This window comes from Falco rusticolus, chromosome 6, assembly GCF_015220075.1.
Source record: "Falco rusticolus isolate bFalRus1 chromosome 6, bFalRus1.pri, whole genome shotgun sequence".
Lineage (NCBI taxonomy): Eukaryota > Metazoa > Chordata > Aves > Falconiformes > Falconidae > Falco > Falco rusticolus.
This window is the reverse complement of record NC_051192.1, coordinates 34,852,833-34,868,720: the sequence shown is the minus strand read 5'-3', so window position 1 is coordinate 34,868,720 and position 15,888 is coordinate 34,852,833. Positions and strand designations below refer to the sequence as shown.

At 37.1% G+C, this 15,888-nt stretch overlaps 1 protein-coding gene across 2 annotated transcripts in view; it reads right to left on the bottom strand.

The window, feature by feature from the left end:
* LAMA2 (laminin subunit alpha 2) overlaps positions 1–15,888 on the bottom strand; it is a 377,228-nt gene that overhangs the window by 151,615 nt on the left and 209,725 nt on the right. For both annotated transcript variants that reach the window (XM_037392615.1, XM_037392616.1), the window contains exons 14-16: positions 15,237–15,448; positions 9,084–9,195; positions 4,803–4,916 (exon numbers count right to left, since the gene is read on the bottom strand). In XM_037392615.1, the coding sequence (XP_037248512.1) occupies positions 4,803–4,916; positions 9,084–9,195; positions 15,237–15,448 (438 nt within the window). The remainder of the gene's footprint in view (positions 1–4,802; positions 4,917–9,083; positions 9,196–15,236; positions 15,449–15,888) is intronic.

The following is a 15,888-nucleotide window of genomic DNA, read 5'->3' as shown; positions in this document are numbered from 1 at the left end:
ACCATACATCTGGGCAGCTGAAAAAGTACAATACTCTTTTCAGTCATGAGTGCACTGGAGTCAAAAGCATCTGTCTCCAGAAATGCTGTTTGCTGTTTTAAAGGGCGCATTATTATTATTGCTGGTGTACAAAATCAGCATATCTTTGAAATGAAAGCGTTAGTCACAATATTATATTTTCAAATATTTAGTAGATTGTGAGTTAATACCGGCTATTGAGACTCTAAGTCTAATAAAATTATGGCTTTAGAACAGTCAGCTGGGTTAAATTCTACTTCATTAGGTCATTTAAGTCCATTTGATTGTTACTTCAAGTGCTGTCATTCAAAACAAATCTATCAGCCATACTGAAAAAGTAGCTGGGAACATTAAGATATGCTTTTAAAAGAAGATGCGACAAAAATAATTTAAGTGTTTCAAAAGAAAAATCCTTTGCAATTCAACTTTTTTTTAAGGCATCATGTCAAATTATTTGTACTTTTTATGAAAAATAATGGATTCTTCCTTTGTGTGAAGTTTAGCTTTAAATATCTTCAGACATATCTTAATGTTTTTGAAGAATATGAACAGCTTATATGTCAAGGATGTTATTAAAGCAAGAGAAGCTAGCACACTATTTTAAAGCTACACATCTTTTACACAGTGGCATATGCAGCTTCTGCTTTTTTAAAGTAAAAAACCCAAACCTTTCCATCTTGTAGCAAAAATTAATGTTAAAAAGAGCTGACCTTCTTCTCTTTGATTAATTATTTTCTGAAACTCTAATGGCAGTCATTGCCACGTACTGAGTCTAATTCTCCTCAATCCAGATCTCTGTAACTGCTAACTTCATCACCATGAATCAATAAATTTGAAAACAAAAAAGAACCCCACACATACAGTACCGATATCTAAGCATACATTGCATTGTGATTATGTTCAAGTTTAGCTCAGAAACAACAGTCTTGTGTTGCCCTATACTTTTTTTCCTGAGCCAGTCTTGATTTTGCAGGACAAGAACAAGGATTATGTAGCAGGTAAATGTGACGTAATTTGCCTAGTCTCTTCAGTGATGCATTAAATTTTATACAATTTTGCCAAATTCATAGATCACTTTAAGTACTTAAGTAGATGAATTATTAGCCCTTTTAAAGATATTATCAATACTCATGAAAAATTTGTGTTTTCTTGATATTAATTGGTTGAATCTCAGTTTGAAACTTGCCAAATGTACAGCAATGGTTTAGAGCATCATCTAGTTTACGTAATGTCTAATTATATTGAGATTATTTCCGTAAAACTTGCTTAAACCTGTGAAATCTTAATTTCATGTTCTTAGGAACATTTAATTATTTTTTTGTGTGTCATGAGACTGGGTATAGCTTGTTCCAACACATTGATTTAGTGGCTTTGGTAACATCAATATCTTGTTCCATAGATCCATAGACTTTGTGGCCAGGAAAGATTCTAGGCCCATATATTTAAGCTTTCAAATTTCAGGTACTGGATCTCAAACTATTTTGAATGCATCGATTTTCTGGACTTCTTTTATCTCCAAACACTATTAAACTTCACTTAGACAACCTCTGAGTAAGTAAGACTGTGAAATCTACTTTTGTCCAAAATTTTGTATGTGACTTGGACCTTATTACCCAAAGACTTTATTGCTGATGTCCCGGAGTGTTTTCCACCATTTTCTACCGAGGCAGCTCTCCTCCCTTGGAAGAAACCAAATTAATATCTTTATACCCAGTATCAGGGAACCCTAAATTCACAGTGAAAACAATCCTGCTTAGCTGCATATGCAGCTGATTGTATATGAATAGGGAAAGAAACAGTCTGAATAGAAGGCTAGTGATGGAAATAAAACTTCCATCAGGAAGTATGACTGAGTCCACGATAGTGTCTTTGGCATGCTGCTGCCTTTCCCCAGGATGTCTGTCACAGACACAGCCAGGAAAGCTGCTAGTTTAAGCTAGTTAAAGAAAGCAAAAGGGTAAGCCTGGGTGCTGATTTTAGTACATTCCCTAGCCGCCTAAACCAGAGAATGGTATTACGACTTTAGAAGCATGAACATGCTCTTCTGGCATTTTCAAACTACTGTAATGTCAAGATTACATGGACAATTCCCTCTCTTGGTGCTACAAATGCAAGCAGGATGTTGCAGAGGCTTTACATAATTTTCACCTGTGGTATGGCCTATACTGCATTTAGCTTAGGATGTATCATATTGTTATTATGTATATAAAGATGGATGAAGACACTTAGTTGCTTGTGTGATGAACACTGTCTAAAGTACATGTCCACTAGCCCTGACCTGGGCCTCAATCTACATGGTGTATGCCATTTACACACAAATGAATAAAATGCAAAATGGATGCTACTGGGAACTGCCCACTTAGTAACTTGAGCATATTCTAGGGGAGAAAGACCTGCTTTCTCTTGGCTTACTAATAGGAACATAGTATCCTGCAATGAATGAAACACCTTTAAATGTGTTTGCTTTTCACATGGTTTAGGTTTAACCAACTTCCTAAAACTACTGTAAATGTGTGTGCGCAACACTACAAAACAGCATTTCCGAATGTTACAACTTGTCCTGTGTACCAAAGCAGTTATGTACACCACAATGGGTAACAAGAATGATGTATCATGCAGCTCTATGCAGTTGCTGTGAGGATCAAATGGCTTTGCAGGTTACTGCAAAGATATGCGTTAAAATGAGCTTTTTATACAGGCCTATGTCAAAGCAGATGATTTCAGCTTTTATCATAAGTCAAAACCGTATTTCAGCTTCTTTTCAACTACATTTCAAAGCTAAGGAAGAGCAAAGAGAAGTATCATATCAGTAAATTAGGTGCCTAAATTGTCTGTTGTATTACTGAAAAAACACCATGAATAATAATGAGGCCAAAAGGCTGTGTAAACCTCAATAGAAAGAATGCTTTTGATGTGACATTTCTCTTTTTCAGCATTCAGACTTCTCTCTCTTTCACTTCAAAAGGCTTATGATCCAAATTGAACAGCAGCATTTAATAGCCTGCATGGATAGTAACCAATCTAACTTCACTTACAGTGTTTTCAAAGTAAGCTGCAAGAAAATCCAGAACTGATTTTAAGCTCCCTGTGCGCCTCTCCTTTATAGCACGATCTAGTATAACCTCAGACAGAACACATAAAATACAGAATGCTTGATAATACCTATAGATTAAAGTACATTTTCAACTGGCTGTTTTCCACTTCCTTGACAGTGCTGCATTATCTTTACAGCAGCATCCTTGACATAGCAGAAGAGGGAGCTCTACTGTCTCAGTCAATGGTTCACATTGGCTGAAAAGTGCAAAAGTGCTATAGCATGCCTTCTCTCATATCCAGACTGGCGCTACAGACAAAAATAAACAGCGAACTTGTGCAAGGGGTAAAACTTGAAGACGCAGAAGCAAGCTACCTCAGAACTCACATCTAGCTATGCACCCCTAAGCAAAATAGTCAATACTTACGATATACTCGGCTATAACTCTCCTTTCCCTTTTTTTTTTCTCTGTTAATTGTTTTTATCCCACACTGATGTTATAGACTTCATAGCTGGAGGCTACAGTCATTAACGCAAGAAATTTTACCGTTGTTGAGAAACACAAATTCTTACTATCCTAGTGATAAACATAATCATTGCACATAAGTGAAAGATTCAAAATCTGACTGTCATATCATACATACTTTTCATCCTAGGTACTTCTTTAAGGCTTACAGTATAATTAAATTGATAATCATTTTTAAGCTTCTACTCATGAAAAAGCAATCTGAAAAATTCACTGATCCACACATTAAGGATATCTTGTTTTGCACTGCAGTGCAATTAAACAACTTGTATGGGCAAAACAGGAAGAACAGTGATAATTCTAAGTGCCAAATTACATTGAAAAAAGCCTGAATTTTATTTTTGGATTTTTCCCAGCAGCTTTTTCTTAAGGAAATTAAAGGGAACATTTAGAAAGATGCACAATACAGAGTCTGCTTGAAATTCTGCAGGGATATGAGTGGATGATATCCCACTAAACTGGCACAGGCTCAATTTGTGTTTCTGCAAGACTAATGAAATGAGACATGTTGTTTCAAGCTTCATGCCATGTCAGACAATATAAAACTAAAAATGCCCTTGAGTTAATCAGAACAGTCTATTCAGTATAATTCACCCATTCCAAAAGGCTACTGAATGGACTGGAAATAGTGGTGTGCTGGTAGGCTTGCTATGGATAATATCATGGATTTAATTGCTGAATTAGTAGCTTACTACATAAAATCTCCATAGCCTACAAGCAAAAAAAGTTGAAGTAGCCCAAATCATTTGCTTTTATTAGTTTTTTAAACTACAATTTAAATGTTTCTTCAAGGTTTAGTAGGAATTTAAATGAAGGAAGCCATTAACAATATCTTCTTGTCATACTAGAACAGAATTTTAAAAGTTACCTGGTAGACACTATAAATTGAAAACGCTGCAGGAGACAGATGGGAGGGGGATATAAATCTTGCATGGAAGAATGCTGATATATTTTCTGTTTTCTGCATGCCATACTCTATACTATTGATTCTATTTTACAACATAAATCCTATGTGAATTAAAAAATTCCTTATGTTTAACTGTAGAAGATACCATATCTTGAGATGAGGGTATCTGTAGCTTAAAGCAACATAAAGATCTCTTCTGTTGGTCACTGTTTTTTTTTTCCCTTGAGTAGTTTATGTCTGAGAGGTCATTAATTCAATCACACAGGTGTATTGAGCAGGTTGGCCATGTCCATCATGTTCCCTGTAGTGACACCTACCAGGCATTCTCCTGTGATATCATCACATGATTCTGCATGACCAAAGCATGTACATGGCGCACAGACTCCACCAAAAATCGTGCCATTCACGCGCCTGTGTTGAGGCCAGCAAGACTGCAAGATAAATCAGATTAAAAGTTAAACTCTCACTTAAACAAAGAAAGGAATGGAATTTTAAAAATATTGTCGAATTTGATACTTGCACACACAAAACCATACTTGTCAAATTAAGAAAAACACCAACATTTCTCTAGAAAGTTGATCTTCCAGGTGCTATGGCTTTGCACTGACCTTAGCCTTACTGGAAAGTGTGACATTAGAGGAAGCCTTAACTTGATCATTCTTCTGAAATGGTAAAATAAGGCAGAGAAATGAAGAACTGAAATATGACAGCATCAAAGCAAGAGGTACTGATTGAAAAATAGCCAGAAGGCAAAATACTGAAGGAGAGAGAAGGAAGAAAGAAAAACCCAAAGCAACAAAAACCTTTTCTGAGAAGTTCAGCAGTGAAGAGCAATTAAAATACCATTTAGTCTTTGTTGTTTGGATTCAAAACCAAGGTATACTGAAATAAAGCACAGGCTGAAAACAAAGCCACCCTTTTATTTACATATTGTGCTTCCTAAATATATACTCATTTCCCTTTAAGAATGTGCTCTATTTTTTTTATTTTTTTAAATGTTAAATTCAGATTAATATTAAATGCATGGCCAGTTTTTTCTTAGGAATGGTGACATTGTACAACTGCGATTCATCAATGAAAATTCAGCTATTCCATTTCTTCATAATAAGATGTCAGGCAGCAATCTTCCTTACTATGTATCTCACAAATGGCTTCATAGTTTTTGCAGAGTATCTCTCCTCAACAAGACTGCTCATGTGATCCAAGGTTTTTGCATAATATAAAAAAGTGCATGATGAATGTTGACCTTCAAAAGCACCTGGCTAATACAAAAAGAAAGTTTTGTTGTGATAGAATACGAAAAGTATAATTTAGTAAAGAAAATCCCTTCCCCTTCACACACACTGTCCAAAAAGGTTACAAGAAAATTCTTTTTTATAAAAATAAAGATGATGTCCCTTCTTGTCTTTCTCCTGCAAAACATGAAGTACTATGAAGATGAATTGAAATGATTCTTTAAAAAATATTTTCAAAATCGGAGACATTATCCTTATCTTTCCTTCCTTTCATTCTTGGTTACGCATTCCTAACAAAACCCATAAACACTAAAAATTAAAATTCAGTTATAAAAAAAAACCCAAACAACAAAACAGGTTAAAATAAATTCCACCACCCCCTTTTCTTTTCCTGTGGCATAACATGCAACTATCTAAGCTGTTTCTGTATAAATCCATAAATCCTTTTCCTCTATCAGTGATTCTGAAAAGAATGATCTTGCACATAGATATACATGATACTGCACAAGATAAGGCTCCAAAAGTCACTAATTCTAAGGGCTTAGACATGGAATATCAAGAGCAAAACATAGAACAGAAATAAAGTAAAAGATTAAAGATTGGGATCTTAAGAAAAGAAATAATTTAACGTTCAAAAGTCAGGAAAATCCTTGACCATCATAGTGATACAAGTTAAAACACAACTTATTTCACAATGGAAGTAAAAGAGTAGATCTAAAGGGAACAAATCTGGTGGAGAAGAGCAATTAGGTGTGAAGATGTTGAAGAATAAAGGCCAGAAGAGTCACATGAACAGAGCAAAGTAACTATCGCAAATGAGTCCAACTGGTATTTGAAATTTAAAATTTTATTTGTTCTACCTATGCTCATGCAATTCTGTGTTCATTTCTCAGATGTACTAGCAAATACATACCAATTTGCTTTGACCAGAATCTTGTAGAAAATTAATTCCAAATTTGCGTAATGGAGCAATCTCACAAGAGACAGAATATTTTAAATGGGATTGGCTGTCTTCTGAAGACTGATCATGCCAAAACATTCACAGCAAGAAAATAAGTAAATAAAGGCTGGGTTTGGTGCTGCAGTGTTGATGCCAGGTACCACAACATCATTATGCAGGAAAGAAACATGTATATTAAATTAAAGGAAGAAGAGAAAATGAAACTGAAAACCTGCACAAAATCAATAAAAATGTAACTCTGCTAGGTTGAAACTGGAAGAAGCAAAGTGTTGGACAAGGTCCAAATATTCAGAAGAAACAAACACGGTATTCTAAAATATTCCAAATTTTCAATTTATATTTCCATACTTTCTCAACTGCTAGTTTATCTAGAAATCTAAAACATCACTATTTGTTTTTTCTTGCTTCTTGTTATAAAAAAGCACAACCATCTATTCAAAACACCAAAATACTTCCCCTTTTTTTTCTATCAAGCAGAACTGTACAATGCATATCCTATGCCGAACCTCTGCTACAAAAGACTAATGAGATATGAATTCACTGAATAAAGGCATGGAAACTAAAGCTTGTAACTCTGTCATTGTTATTGTGAGATAGGTCAGCTTTGTCAAATGCCATTTCTGAGCTGTCTGAAATGCTCTGAAATTCAGTGAAGGGACACAGGAAAAGCACGCTCATGCAGAAGTCTGTCATACCTACTTGTCCTTCAGTCTTGGGAGGAAAACCAACATACAGGTAGGGACTACACTATGGTTTATTTCCATAGGTCTGTGGTTAGCACTCAGCAAGGGCAGGAGTCAAAGCATGTCCACGTCATCTAGTATGCACAGAGACTTTAAATTTGCAGCTACCTATATATGTACTCTCTGTTGTGGAATATGATCTTAAGTATGTAGCAGATTTCACGGACTGCTTTGAAAAGGAGGGAAGGTTTAGTGTTGAAGGACACAACGCTGGACAGAGAATTTCAGGAACATCAAGGCAGGAATTCTACCTTTCAGCTTCTACAACAGAAGCAGATACTGAAACATCTGTGGTCAGGGCCTTTCCAACTACTTTCTGGGAAATCACAGCCAAATCAGAATTAAGAGAAAAAACGGACAAGGAAAAAAAAGTGTGAAGCATAATGACAGTTCATTCAGCTTTTTTCTTCAAATCATTGGACAGACAATGGTCAGAGTTCAAAATTATTTCTCAGCCAAGGTAGGCAATATTCTCCTTTTTTTCTTCTTTTTTTTCTCTTCTTTTTTCTGTCTGTACCATTTTGGAAGTGATAGGAATATCCATTAATCCCTTCTGGCCTTCTTTCTACATTAGTTTATCTAGCCCCAGTAACAAGCAACCACATTTGGCATGAAACTAGACTCTAAGCCCTAAATATCACATATAAGCATGGAAAACGTTAAAGGAAAAGAGAGTTGACAAGCAAATGCCTAGAGTGCTTGTGTAAATGGCATATTGTTTGTAGTTTTGTGAAGCAGAGCATCTTGGTGTTTGAAACTATTTCCTTAAAGGCAAAGCCTCTGAAGAATTTTTTTTTGGCTTCTATTTACCCCAAGCTATGGCCATGTGAGATAGTTAATTATATGTATACTTGTATGGACACATTCTATGTGAACTAACGAATTTGTTAGAAAAGCGGGTATTTTCTGAGCATGTGTCTATGTTATTATCTGTAACAGGACCAAACTAAAATCAAACAATCCCCACAAGAACACACATACAATCCTCAAAGACTCCAAGGCAAATGGCAAAGCCCTGGGAAAACAAAAGAGGAAACTCAACCACGTTAACTCAGACAATTTGATCTGGGTTTGTTGTGCACAGGTCAGGTAACTGCCATTTTCCTTCCAGTTGTGGTATTTTAATTCATTTGTAATATCAGTTGGCTGAAGACTACAACACCGGTTTAATTTTCTTTTTATTAAGAGAAATGTCTTTTCATAACTTAGAAATCACCACAGAGGTGTAAAACTTTGTATTTCAAATATTAACAAATATAATGAACCACCACCTAGAAATAAAGGTAACTAGACAGGCTATACCAAATTCCTAACAGGCAGTTCCATCTGAATATGAGGAAAAACTTCTTTACTTTGAGGGTGACAGAGCCCTGGCACAGGCTGCCCAGAGGGGCTGTGCAGTCTCCTCTCTGGAGACAGTAAAAATCCGCCTGGACGCAATTCCGTGCAACCTGCTGCAGGTGAACCTGCTTTACCAGGTGAAGCTGCTTTGGCAGGGGGTTGGACTAAATGATCTCCAGAGGTGCCTTCCAACCCTGACCGTTCTGTGAGTCTGTAAATGCACAGCTCTCTTACTATATTCTGCCAACACAGGGTCACTGTTTGCTTCTACTCCCACAGTACTAGCACAATTGATCTAGACTGCATCATGATACTCACCTCACATGAGGTACCATCATACCCTGGGGGACAGTCACATAACTCCACTGCAGACGCCACCTTTCTCCCAGTTGAAGTGTGGTCAGCAGCTTCAATGCTAACGCTTCTTAGTCTGGATGTAACAGAATTGAAAGGGTTAAAATAGCAAATTGGATGGAAGCATATGTGCAGCTGGATGCAGCAAATAGTATACAGTGACATTCAGTGGATTTTTTTTTTCCTGTTTAAAAAGAAGGAGGTTTTCACATTCGTCTGTTTGTTCCTAAACTACATATCTGTAGGCTTGTTACTACTTTTGTCCATCATGTGAGGGAGACTATGGTCAGACACACATTGATAAAAATAGTTTTAAAAAGTCTCACAGCACCATACCAGTAGATGGAAGGCTATTCCTGGCCTGCAAGCCACGTGTGCCAACTTGCATTCCAGCTGCACATACAGCAAATTTGATACTAAGCAGCGTCTTTAAAATTTACAAACCTCTACTCTAGCTTTCTAAAATATTACATTACTAGGTTTTGGTTATAGGGTATTTTTATTCTGGAGATTTGACCTCTGAAAAAGATTTCAGCTCTGTCTAGGAGGATTTAAGTATTATGGGTATGGAAAAGAAAGGCATGTGCCCAAAAGAAAAAGGAAATCTACCATACACCTTCGCTTCCCCAGCGTCAGAGAAGACAGAGTTGGAGAATTTTCTGTTCAAGGCACAATTGCCCTTAAAAAGTAAACGCTACGCATCAGCTAAACAGCCATTGTTTAGCCAAACACTGAATGTGTTTTTTATTTAAAAAAAATGGAAGTATGATGAAAGAGACAACCAAAGTATTTTGATAATCTTACAGGTAATATGCAAAACAGATGTAGTTTACCTCAACAGTATCTATTTGGGGAAAGATTGGGATTTGGGGATTTAATTCTTATGAGAATTCAGAAGGAACTTTAAGGCATTATAGAGTCTCAATGACTTCTGTTTTCACGCAGCAATCTTAACTGACTGATTACTAGAGCTACCCAAAAAGCTTTTTTTGAAGTCTTTTTCAGCAGAAAATACTTTTCTATCATGACATGCATTTCGTTAAAAAATAATCAATTTTCTTTGGAAAATGTAAAACAAAATAAAAAATGCCTCCATACTAAGGCATTTATCTTTTGGCTGCCAAAAAATCCTGAAAATTATTTGTATGAGCTTGGATAAGAAAATGGCCAAGAAAAATATTTTCTTGTTTCTGCGGTGGTGGGAGGAAAGGTTAAACCAGGATGTTTTCCCACTCAATTTTATGACTACTCTCAATAAGACAGACATGAAATGTAAGAGGAAAAGAAGGAAGATTTCTGAAATTAAGACGGCAGCTTCAGAAAAACATAAATTTTACCATCACTAGGGATGTGACCGGCCTTTGCAGGGACTACCATTGTGGATTATGCAGTTAAAAATTTGAATCTAATTCGGTCATACTAGAACCTCTGTAAAAGGATCTTGAAACTATTTTAAGAGAAGGATGCATGCTCCTATCTAGACCTTCGGTAAGATCTCTCTCACTTTTCAGTACTTCGCCTTTGCCCCACACCCATTTTGCAGTCATCCTTTTGAGTTTTCCTTACAATAAGATAATCAATCTCTAGGATGTTAGATATCGAATAGTGATGACTTTGGCAGTAAAAAATATAAAAACTTAAGGAGAAAAATCTCTAAATGAAGAAACAAATTGCTAGTAAAAGGACGAGTTTTATTTAACCTCTGAACTACAGCTAGCTCCCTCTCAGCACAGATCTTGGAACAAATGGAAGAATTAACACAGAGAAACAATCCTCCCAGTATTATCCCACATTTGTATTCACTGAATTGTTCCGATTTTCATTATGTTCTGCTATTTGCTAAATGGGATTTTAATGTGTTTAACAGTTTCTACCATTAACAGTAACTCAGTGAAGAAAGCTGCAGTGATTTTTTTTCCTCCCATTTTGATGTTGCAATTTTGATTCCTCGATGCCATTCTGCATTCATTAAAATAGCTAATGCTGGCAGTAATGGGGCAGTGGATCCTGGAGATGCATGAACATTTTGAGATTCGACAGCAAGACCAAATATTTAAGCTGACTGTTACTGTCAGCAGGCAAGCGTTGACTTCTAAAAACAAACAAGATTAAAAGGGAAGGGGACGTTTCAGGCAGATCAGCATAGTTTGCTGTCTGCTATGCCAGGCATCTGAATCACGTCAGCTACATAAGGCACATGAAGTACTGACCAATCATTGCTCATTTGTCTTGAAGCTTATTCTGCATATGGAAGAAAACCCTTGGCCTTTCCTTCCCTCCTTCTCCTTGCATCTACCACTGATTCTGTATGTGGTTGCAAGCAATCCATTATTTTCAGTGCCACAGTTTCCATGGCCCATCTGAGTGTCTACGATATTTACCATCAGTGGACACCGAATATTAAAAGTGAAGAAACAGTGCTACTAAACTTGATTTGAAGCACACGCTAACAGTATTAGATTAAGCAAAATTATAAGACAGAGCTGTCTTTTCTTAGCCTGTTGCTTCTACCACAGATGGAATTAACTGCAATAGTTTAGAAGATCTGTCAAGTTAGAGTAGGATCTTCATTTAAACCCAGAAGCTGTAACGACTTTCAGATAGATTGCTGTATTTCTGTGTTCTCATTTTTTATCCTGTTTGATCATCTAAATGAAAACCCACTCATTTGAGGAAGGTTCCCATTTATGTCATAGAGCAAGAACAACATTCCAAGCTTAAAATGACCAAAAATCCATTCTCAAAATCACACTCCAAACTCACTTTTACTGCTTTAATGTTATTTAGTAACTACTTGAAAGTGCTACTGATTAACTAATGTTTCTAGTGCATCAAAAGAAACAAAGGTGAAAAATATAATCTTTAAGTTAAAGCTCTTGCTAACTGGAGACAACTCCATTGAATTTTTAAGTCTTTTTATGTGTGACTGCAAGAAAGTTGCTTAATCTTACAGTGCTTTCATTCTGGCCTCTTCTCAAGCACAGGTGGAAATCGATGGAAACCAACTTTGGAAATCCTTACACATGTGGTGTCATTATCCATTTTGAAACCTTTCAATATTTAAATGAACAGGCTGCTTAATATAGTAACCTCTAATTAGTATGTTGCATAATTCTGCTGATGTTTTGAGGCAGAAATTGTCATTCATGAAGGATCTAATAACCCTGTAATATTTCTGTCTCACTGTACCCTTAACTCTCTCGGAGAAATATCCATCTGTCCACCACACATACCTGTTTAAAAGACAATAAAACCCTCTTAGTATCTACACTATTTCTTTGGCAGAAATGTCTTCCTTTGGGGCCCATCAACAGTGGTCCTTAATCAGCCCAAAACATCACAAAGAATATCCTCTTCCTTGGGTCTGGACATTTCCCCTGCAGTACTAAAGGTGCAGAATATGGAGAAAAGAGTTGTTTTGCATGATCTTAAGAGTTATGAGCACAGCTTTGCACCTAGTATGTTTTAGCATGAGTGAAAGTCAAAGACAATATAAAAAAGTCAGTACTGAGGCATACCCTGGAAATCAGCAACGTGCCTACAACAGATGACAAGCTGGGCTGGCTGACAGCAGGTGTTGTTGCTACTTCTGTGACTGGGAGCATGCACTGCTCTGAGATTTAACGTCCCCCAGTAAATCCCAGCCTATGGGTGAAAGTGTAATTCCTCCAGGTAAATCAAAGATGAAAAATCCAATTATTTTGATTGTGATTGGAATTTCACATCTTCTTTTCTGTCACACTAAACTGCAATGCACATCCTGACATCGCACAGTAAAATGTGTTTACTTTGGAGCAACTATTTTCAGAGAATTCTGGACATGCTGGTAGTAATCACAGTAACACAGTAACCATTGCATTCTTCTCTGGGAAGAGACATCATAGGGACAGCTAGAGATGTACCATTTCTAGGAAAAAAAGTCCCCTGCAAAATTACTTCTGTCCTTTCCCCTAAACTCCTTTTAAATTGTTCTTTAAGGGACCAACCTTCCTAAATGTAATGTCACCACATCTAGAAGATGGTGGCTACTAACCTGCAAAGTAGAAATTATATGTATGGCCTGGGGCTCTTCCTGAATATTTCCAAGACATGTTTTCAGAATGTTACCCAACGTGCATCACTAAAATGTTCCAAAGGCTGAATATGAAGAAGACTACAAAACAGTGAGGCAGCACGCATAGCCAAATGGCTAAAGCAGTAATCTGGGATGCAGGAGGCGATGCATAGTCTTCCAAATGTGTCACTGACAGGTCTGCCACTTCTTACTTACAAGGTACAAACGATGTACTCTGCCAGTTCTACATGTGTGTGCTGACCTGAGCTCTATGCTGTTGCCCAGAGGGGATCTGATCAATCTGTCCCACCTCCACTGTTCCACAGTAAAGGCAAGATGAAGAACAACAGTACATGTCCAGAAATGTGCTTTCTTCACAGATTTTAACTGCGTAGCCGAAGTGGGTTTTTTTTATAGGAAAGCTCCCTTTCTCATTCTAGTGCAAATGTCAGTACACAAATGTAACATAAACCACTGGTAACTGGAGTTTGCATTTCCTGTAATACTTAGCAAGACCTTTGGTCCAAATACAGTCAATCATGCATATCTCCTTTAAAAGAGCATAGCAAAAAAGGCCCTATTGTTGACCCCAAAAATGCTCCTGCATTCCTTTAGTTTGGAAAATTTTGACTGATGGAGGGGGTTTTTTTATTGGAATGAGAATGGAGTTGAGGAACAACACCCACTGAGCTTCCACTAGTCTTAGCTGTAAGCTGTGGTGTAAAAGCTTCTCATGGTCTGCTCACAGTGCATAAGAGCTGAGCGCTGGCCTGGTGGTTTGACTCTCTTCTAACACCAGGATGCGAAGGTGATGGTCCATGAAAGGTTTTCAAACTGGATTCAGGGAGATGCATGACTGATAACCAAATGAGTAAAATAGGAAAAAGTTTGGCTCAAAATCAAGCTAGTTATGATTCACAGACTATTTACAGAGAGGTAATACATACTAATTATCCACAGAAAGAGAGAGAGATGGAAGAAATGTGAATTCTATTTGCAGGAAAAAAAATGTACATTGCCAAAGCTCAAATTAGAAAACGGTATGCTGTTGACACAACCTGCCTTTCAATTTAGGATGTATTTTAATTACCTAAGTATTCAAATGATGGTTGGATTGCTTAAAAAATTTCACAGTAGCAAAACCTGTATCTATACTCTCAGCAAATAATCACTAATGTGCTATCAGCTCCCTCAATTCCAAATTGGCTTATGCCATTGAATCAAACGATGTGTAGGTTAGCGAACATTTTAAGTTTCATGCCTTGTGAGTAGAAAACTACTATGTAATCAATTCCGTTGCACATCTAATTATTTATGCCACCTAACTATTAATGTAGAGATAGAGTGCAATCATACAGTGTCAGAAGAGAAGCTGTCTTCTAGCCCACCTGGAGTATTTGCTCATGCACTTATGAAAGTCTTAAATGCGAGATGAGCTTTACAGGTTCAGCCACACTGCAGCCACTGAGATAGAACAACTGTGTCATCTCATATAACATGTCTTTCATTTTCTCAGAAGAATAGTTCACACGAAATCAGTGGTTTTAAGCAGTCCAGGCAGCAACCTGACATAAATCAAGGGATCAGCCCGTTCTGTGTGTGGTACTGATTAAAAACCTAGAAAATTCCCCTCGAGCCACTTTTCCAGCATAGAGACCTAGGATATTATTCTCTGGTGCACTGTTAATGTGGCCCTGTATGCTCATTAAACAGGGAAACCAATATATAAGCAATATATCATCTCTTACTTCAACATGTCATTACTGTACTCAGTGATTTACCATATACATGGGAATTACAGTCTTCAAAAAATAAACATATTTATAGAACTGTCATTCATGCCTTAATCGTCCATGTGATTCCATGTTCTTACAAGACTGCTTCTTTCTGTCGCCTCTCTCCCTCCTGCCTACAATACTAACAACTGTTCGAAAGCGTAAGTGAATGCGATGGATTTCATGATAAATTAGCGTGTTTTAAACTACATCAGCTCAGTTCTCTGAAGAGGGAAAAAGTATTTTGAGAAGCTGCCCGCAGCAAGTGGAGACGTTTCCCCCCTTCACCTGTAGATGGCATTCATCCCATTGCTGTACGTGGCTCTGATGAGGATCCTCTTCACATTAGCAAGGAGAGTCATGAACTCCCTCCTGCTGACTGCGACATGAGTGCCATGCACGAAGAAAGATTCCGGTTTCAGCGCAATTGCTTCAGTGTGCTCTTCAGAAGGTTCCAGGTGAATCCCCTCTTTTGGAGTGCTGATTCTCAAGTCACCTCCCTAGATAGAGCCATGAGAAAGAGACATTTAAATACAGAAAAAGTAAGGAAAAAGCGTCGATCTGTAGCCAATTGGGGTACAGGATTTATTGAATAATATATTTTACAATAATAATAAATATCAGGAATAACACTCACCTTTCATAACCTTGAAATGGGCTTGCCTGACAAAGTTGAAAGTCGGTGCCAAAGAAAGTTTAGGTTATTCAGCTAAAACCCAATGTCATGGCTTGGCATAGGCAAAAGCAAATTCGTACAATGCTGAACTGCATAAGAACACGTCTGCTGAAGGAATCTGAAAGTGTTACCTCAGACAACCAATTATTTTATTTCTTCATTCCTCCTGATGAACAAGAAGAATATAGTTTTGTAAGCTACTGCCACAGGCTTCTTGAGATACTGAAGATTTTATTTCTCTGAAGTGTGAATGTGTCCGTTTTT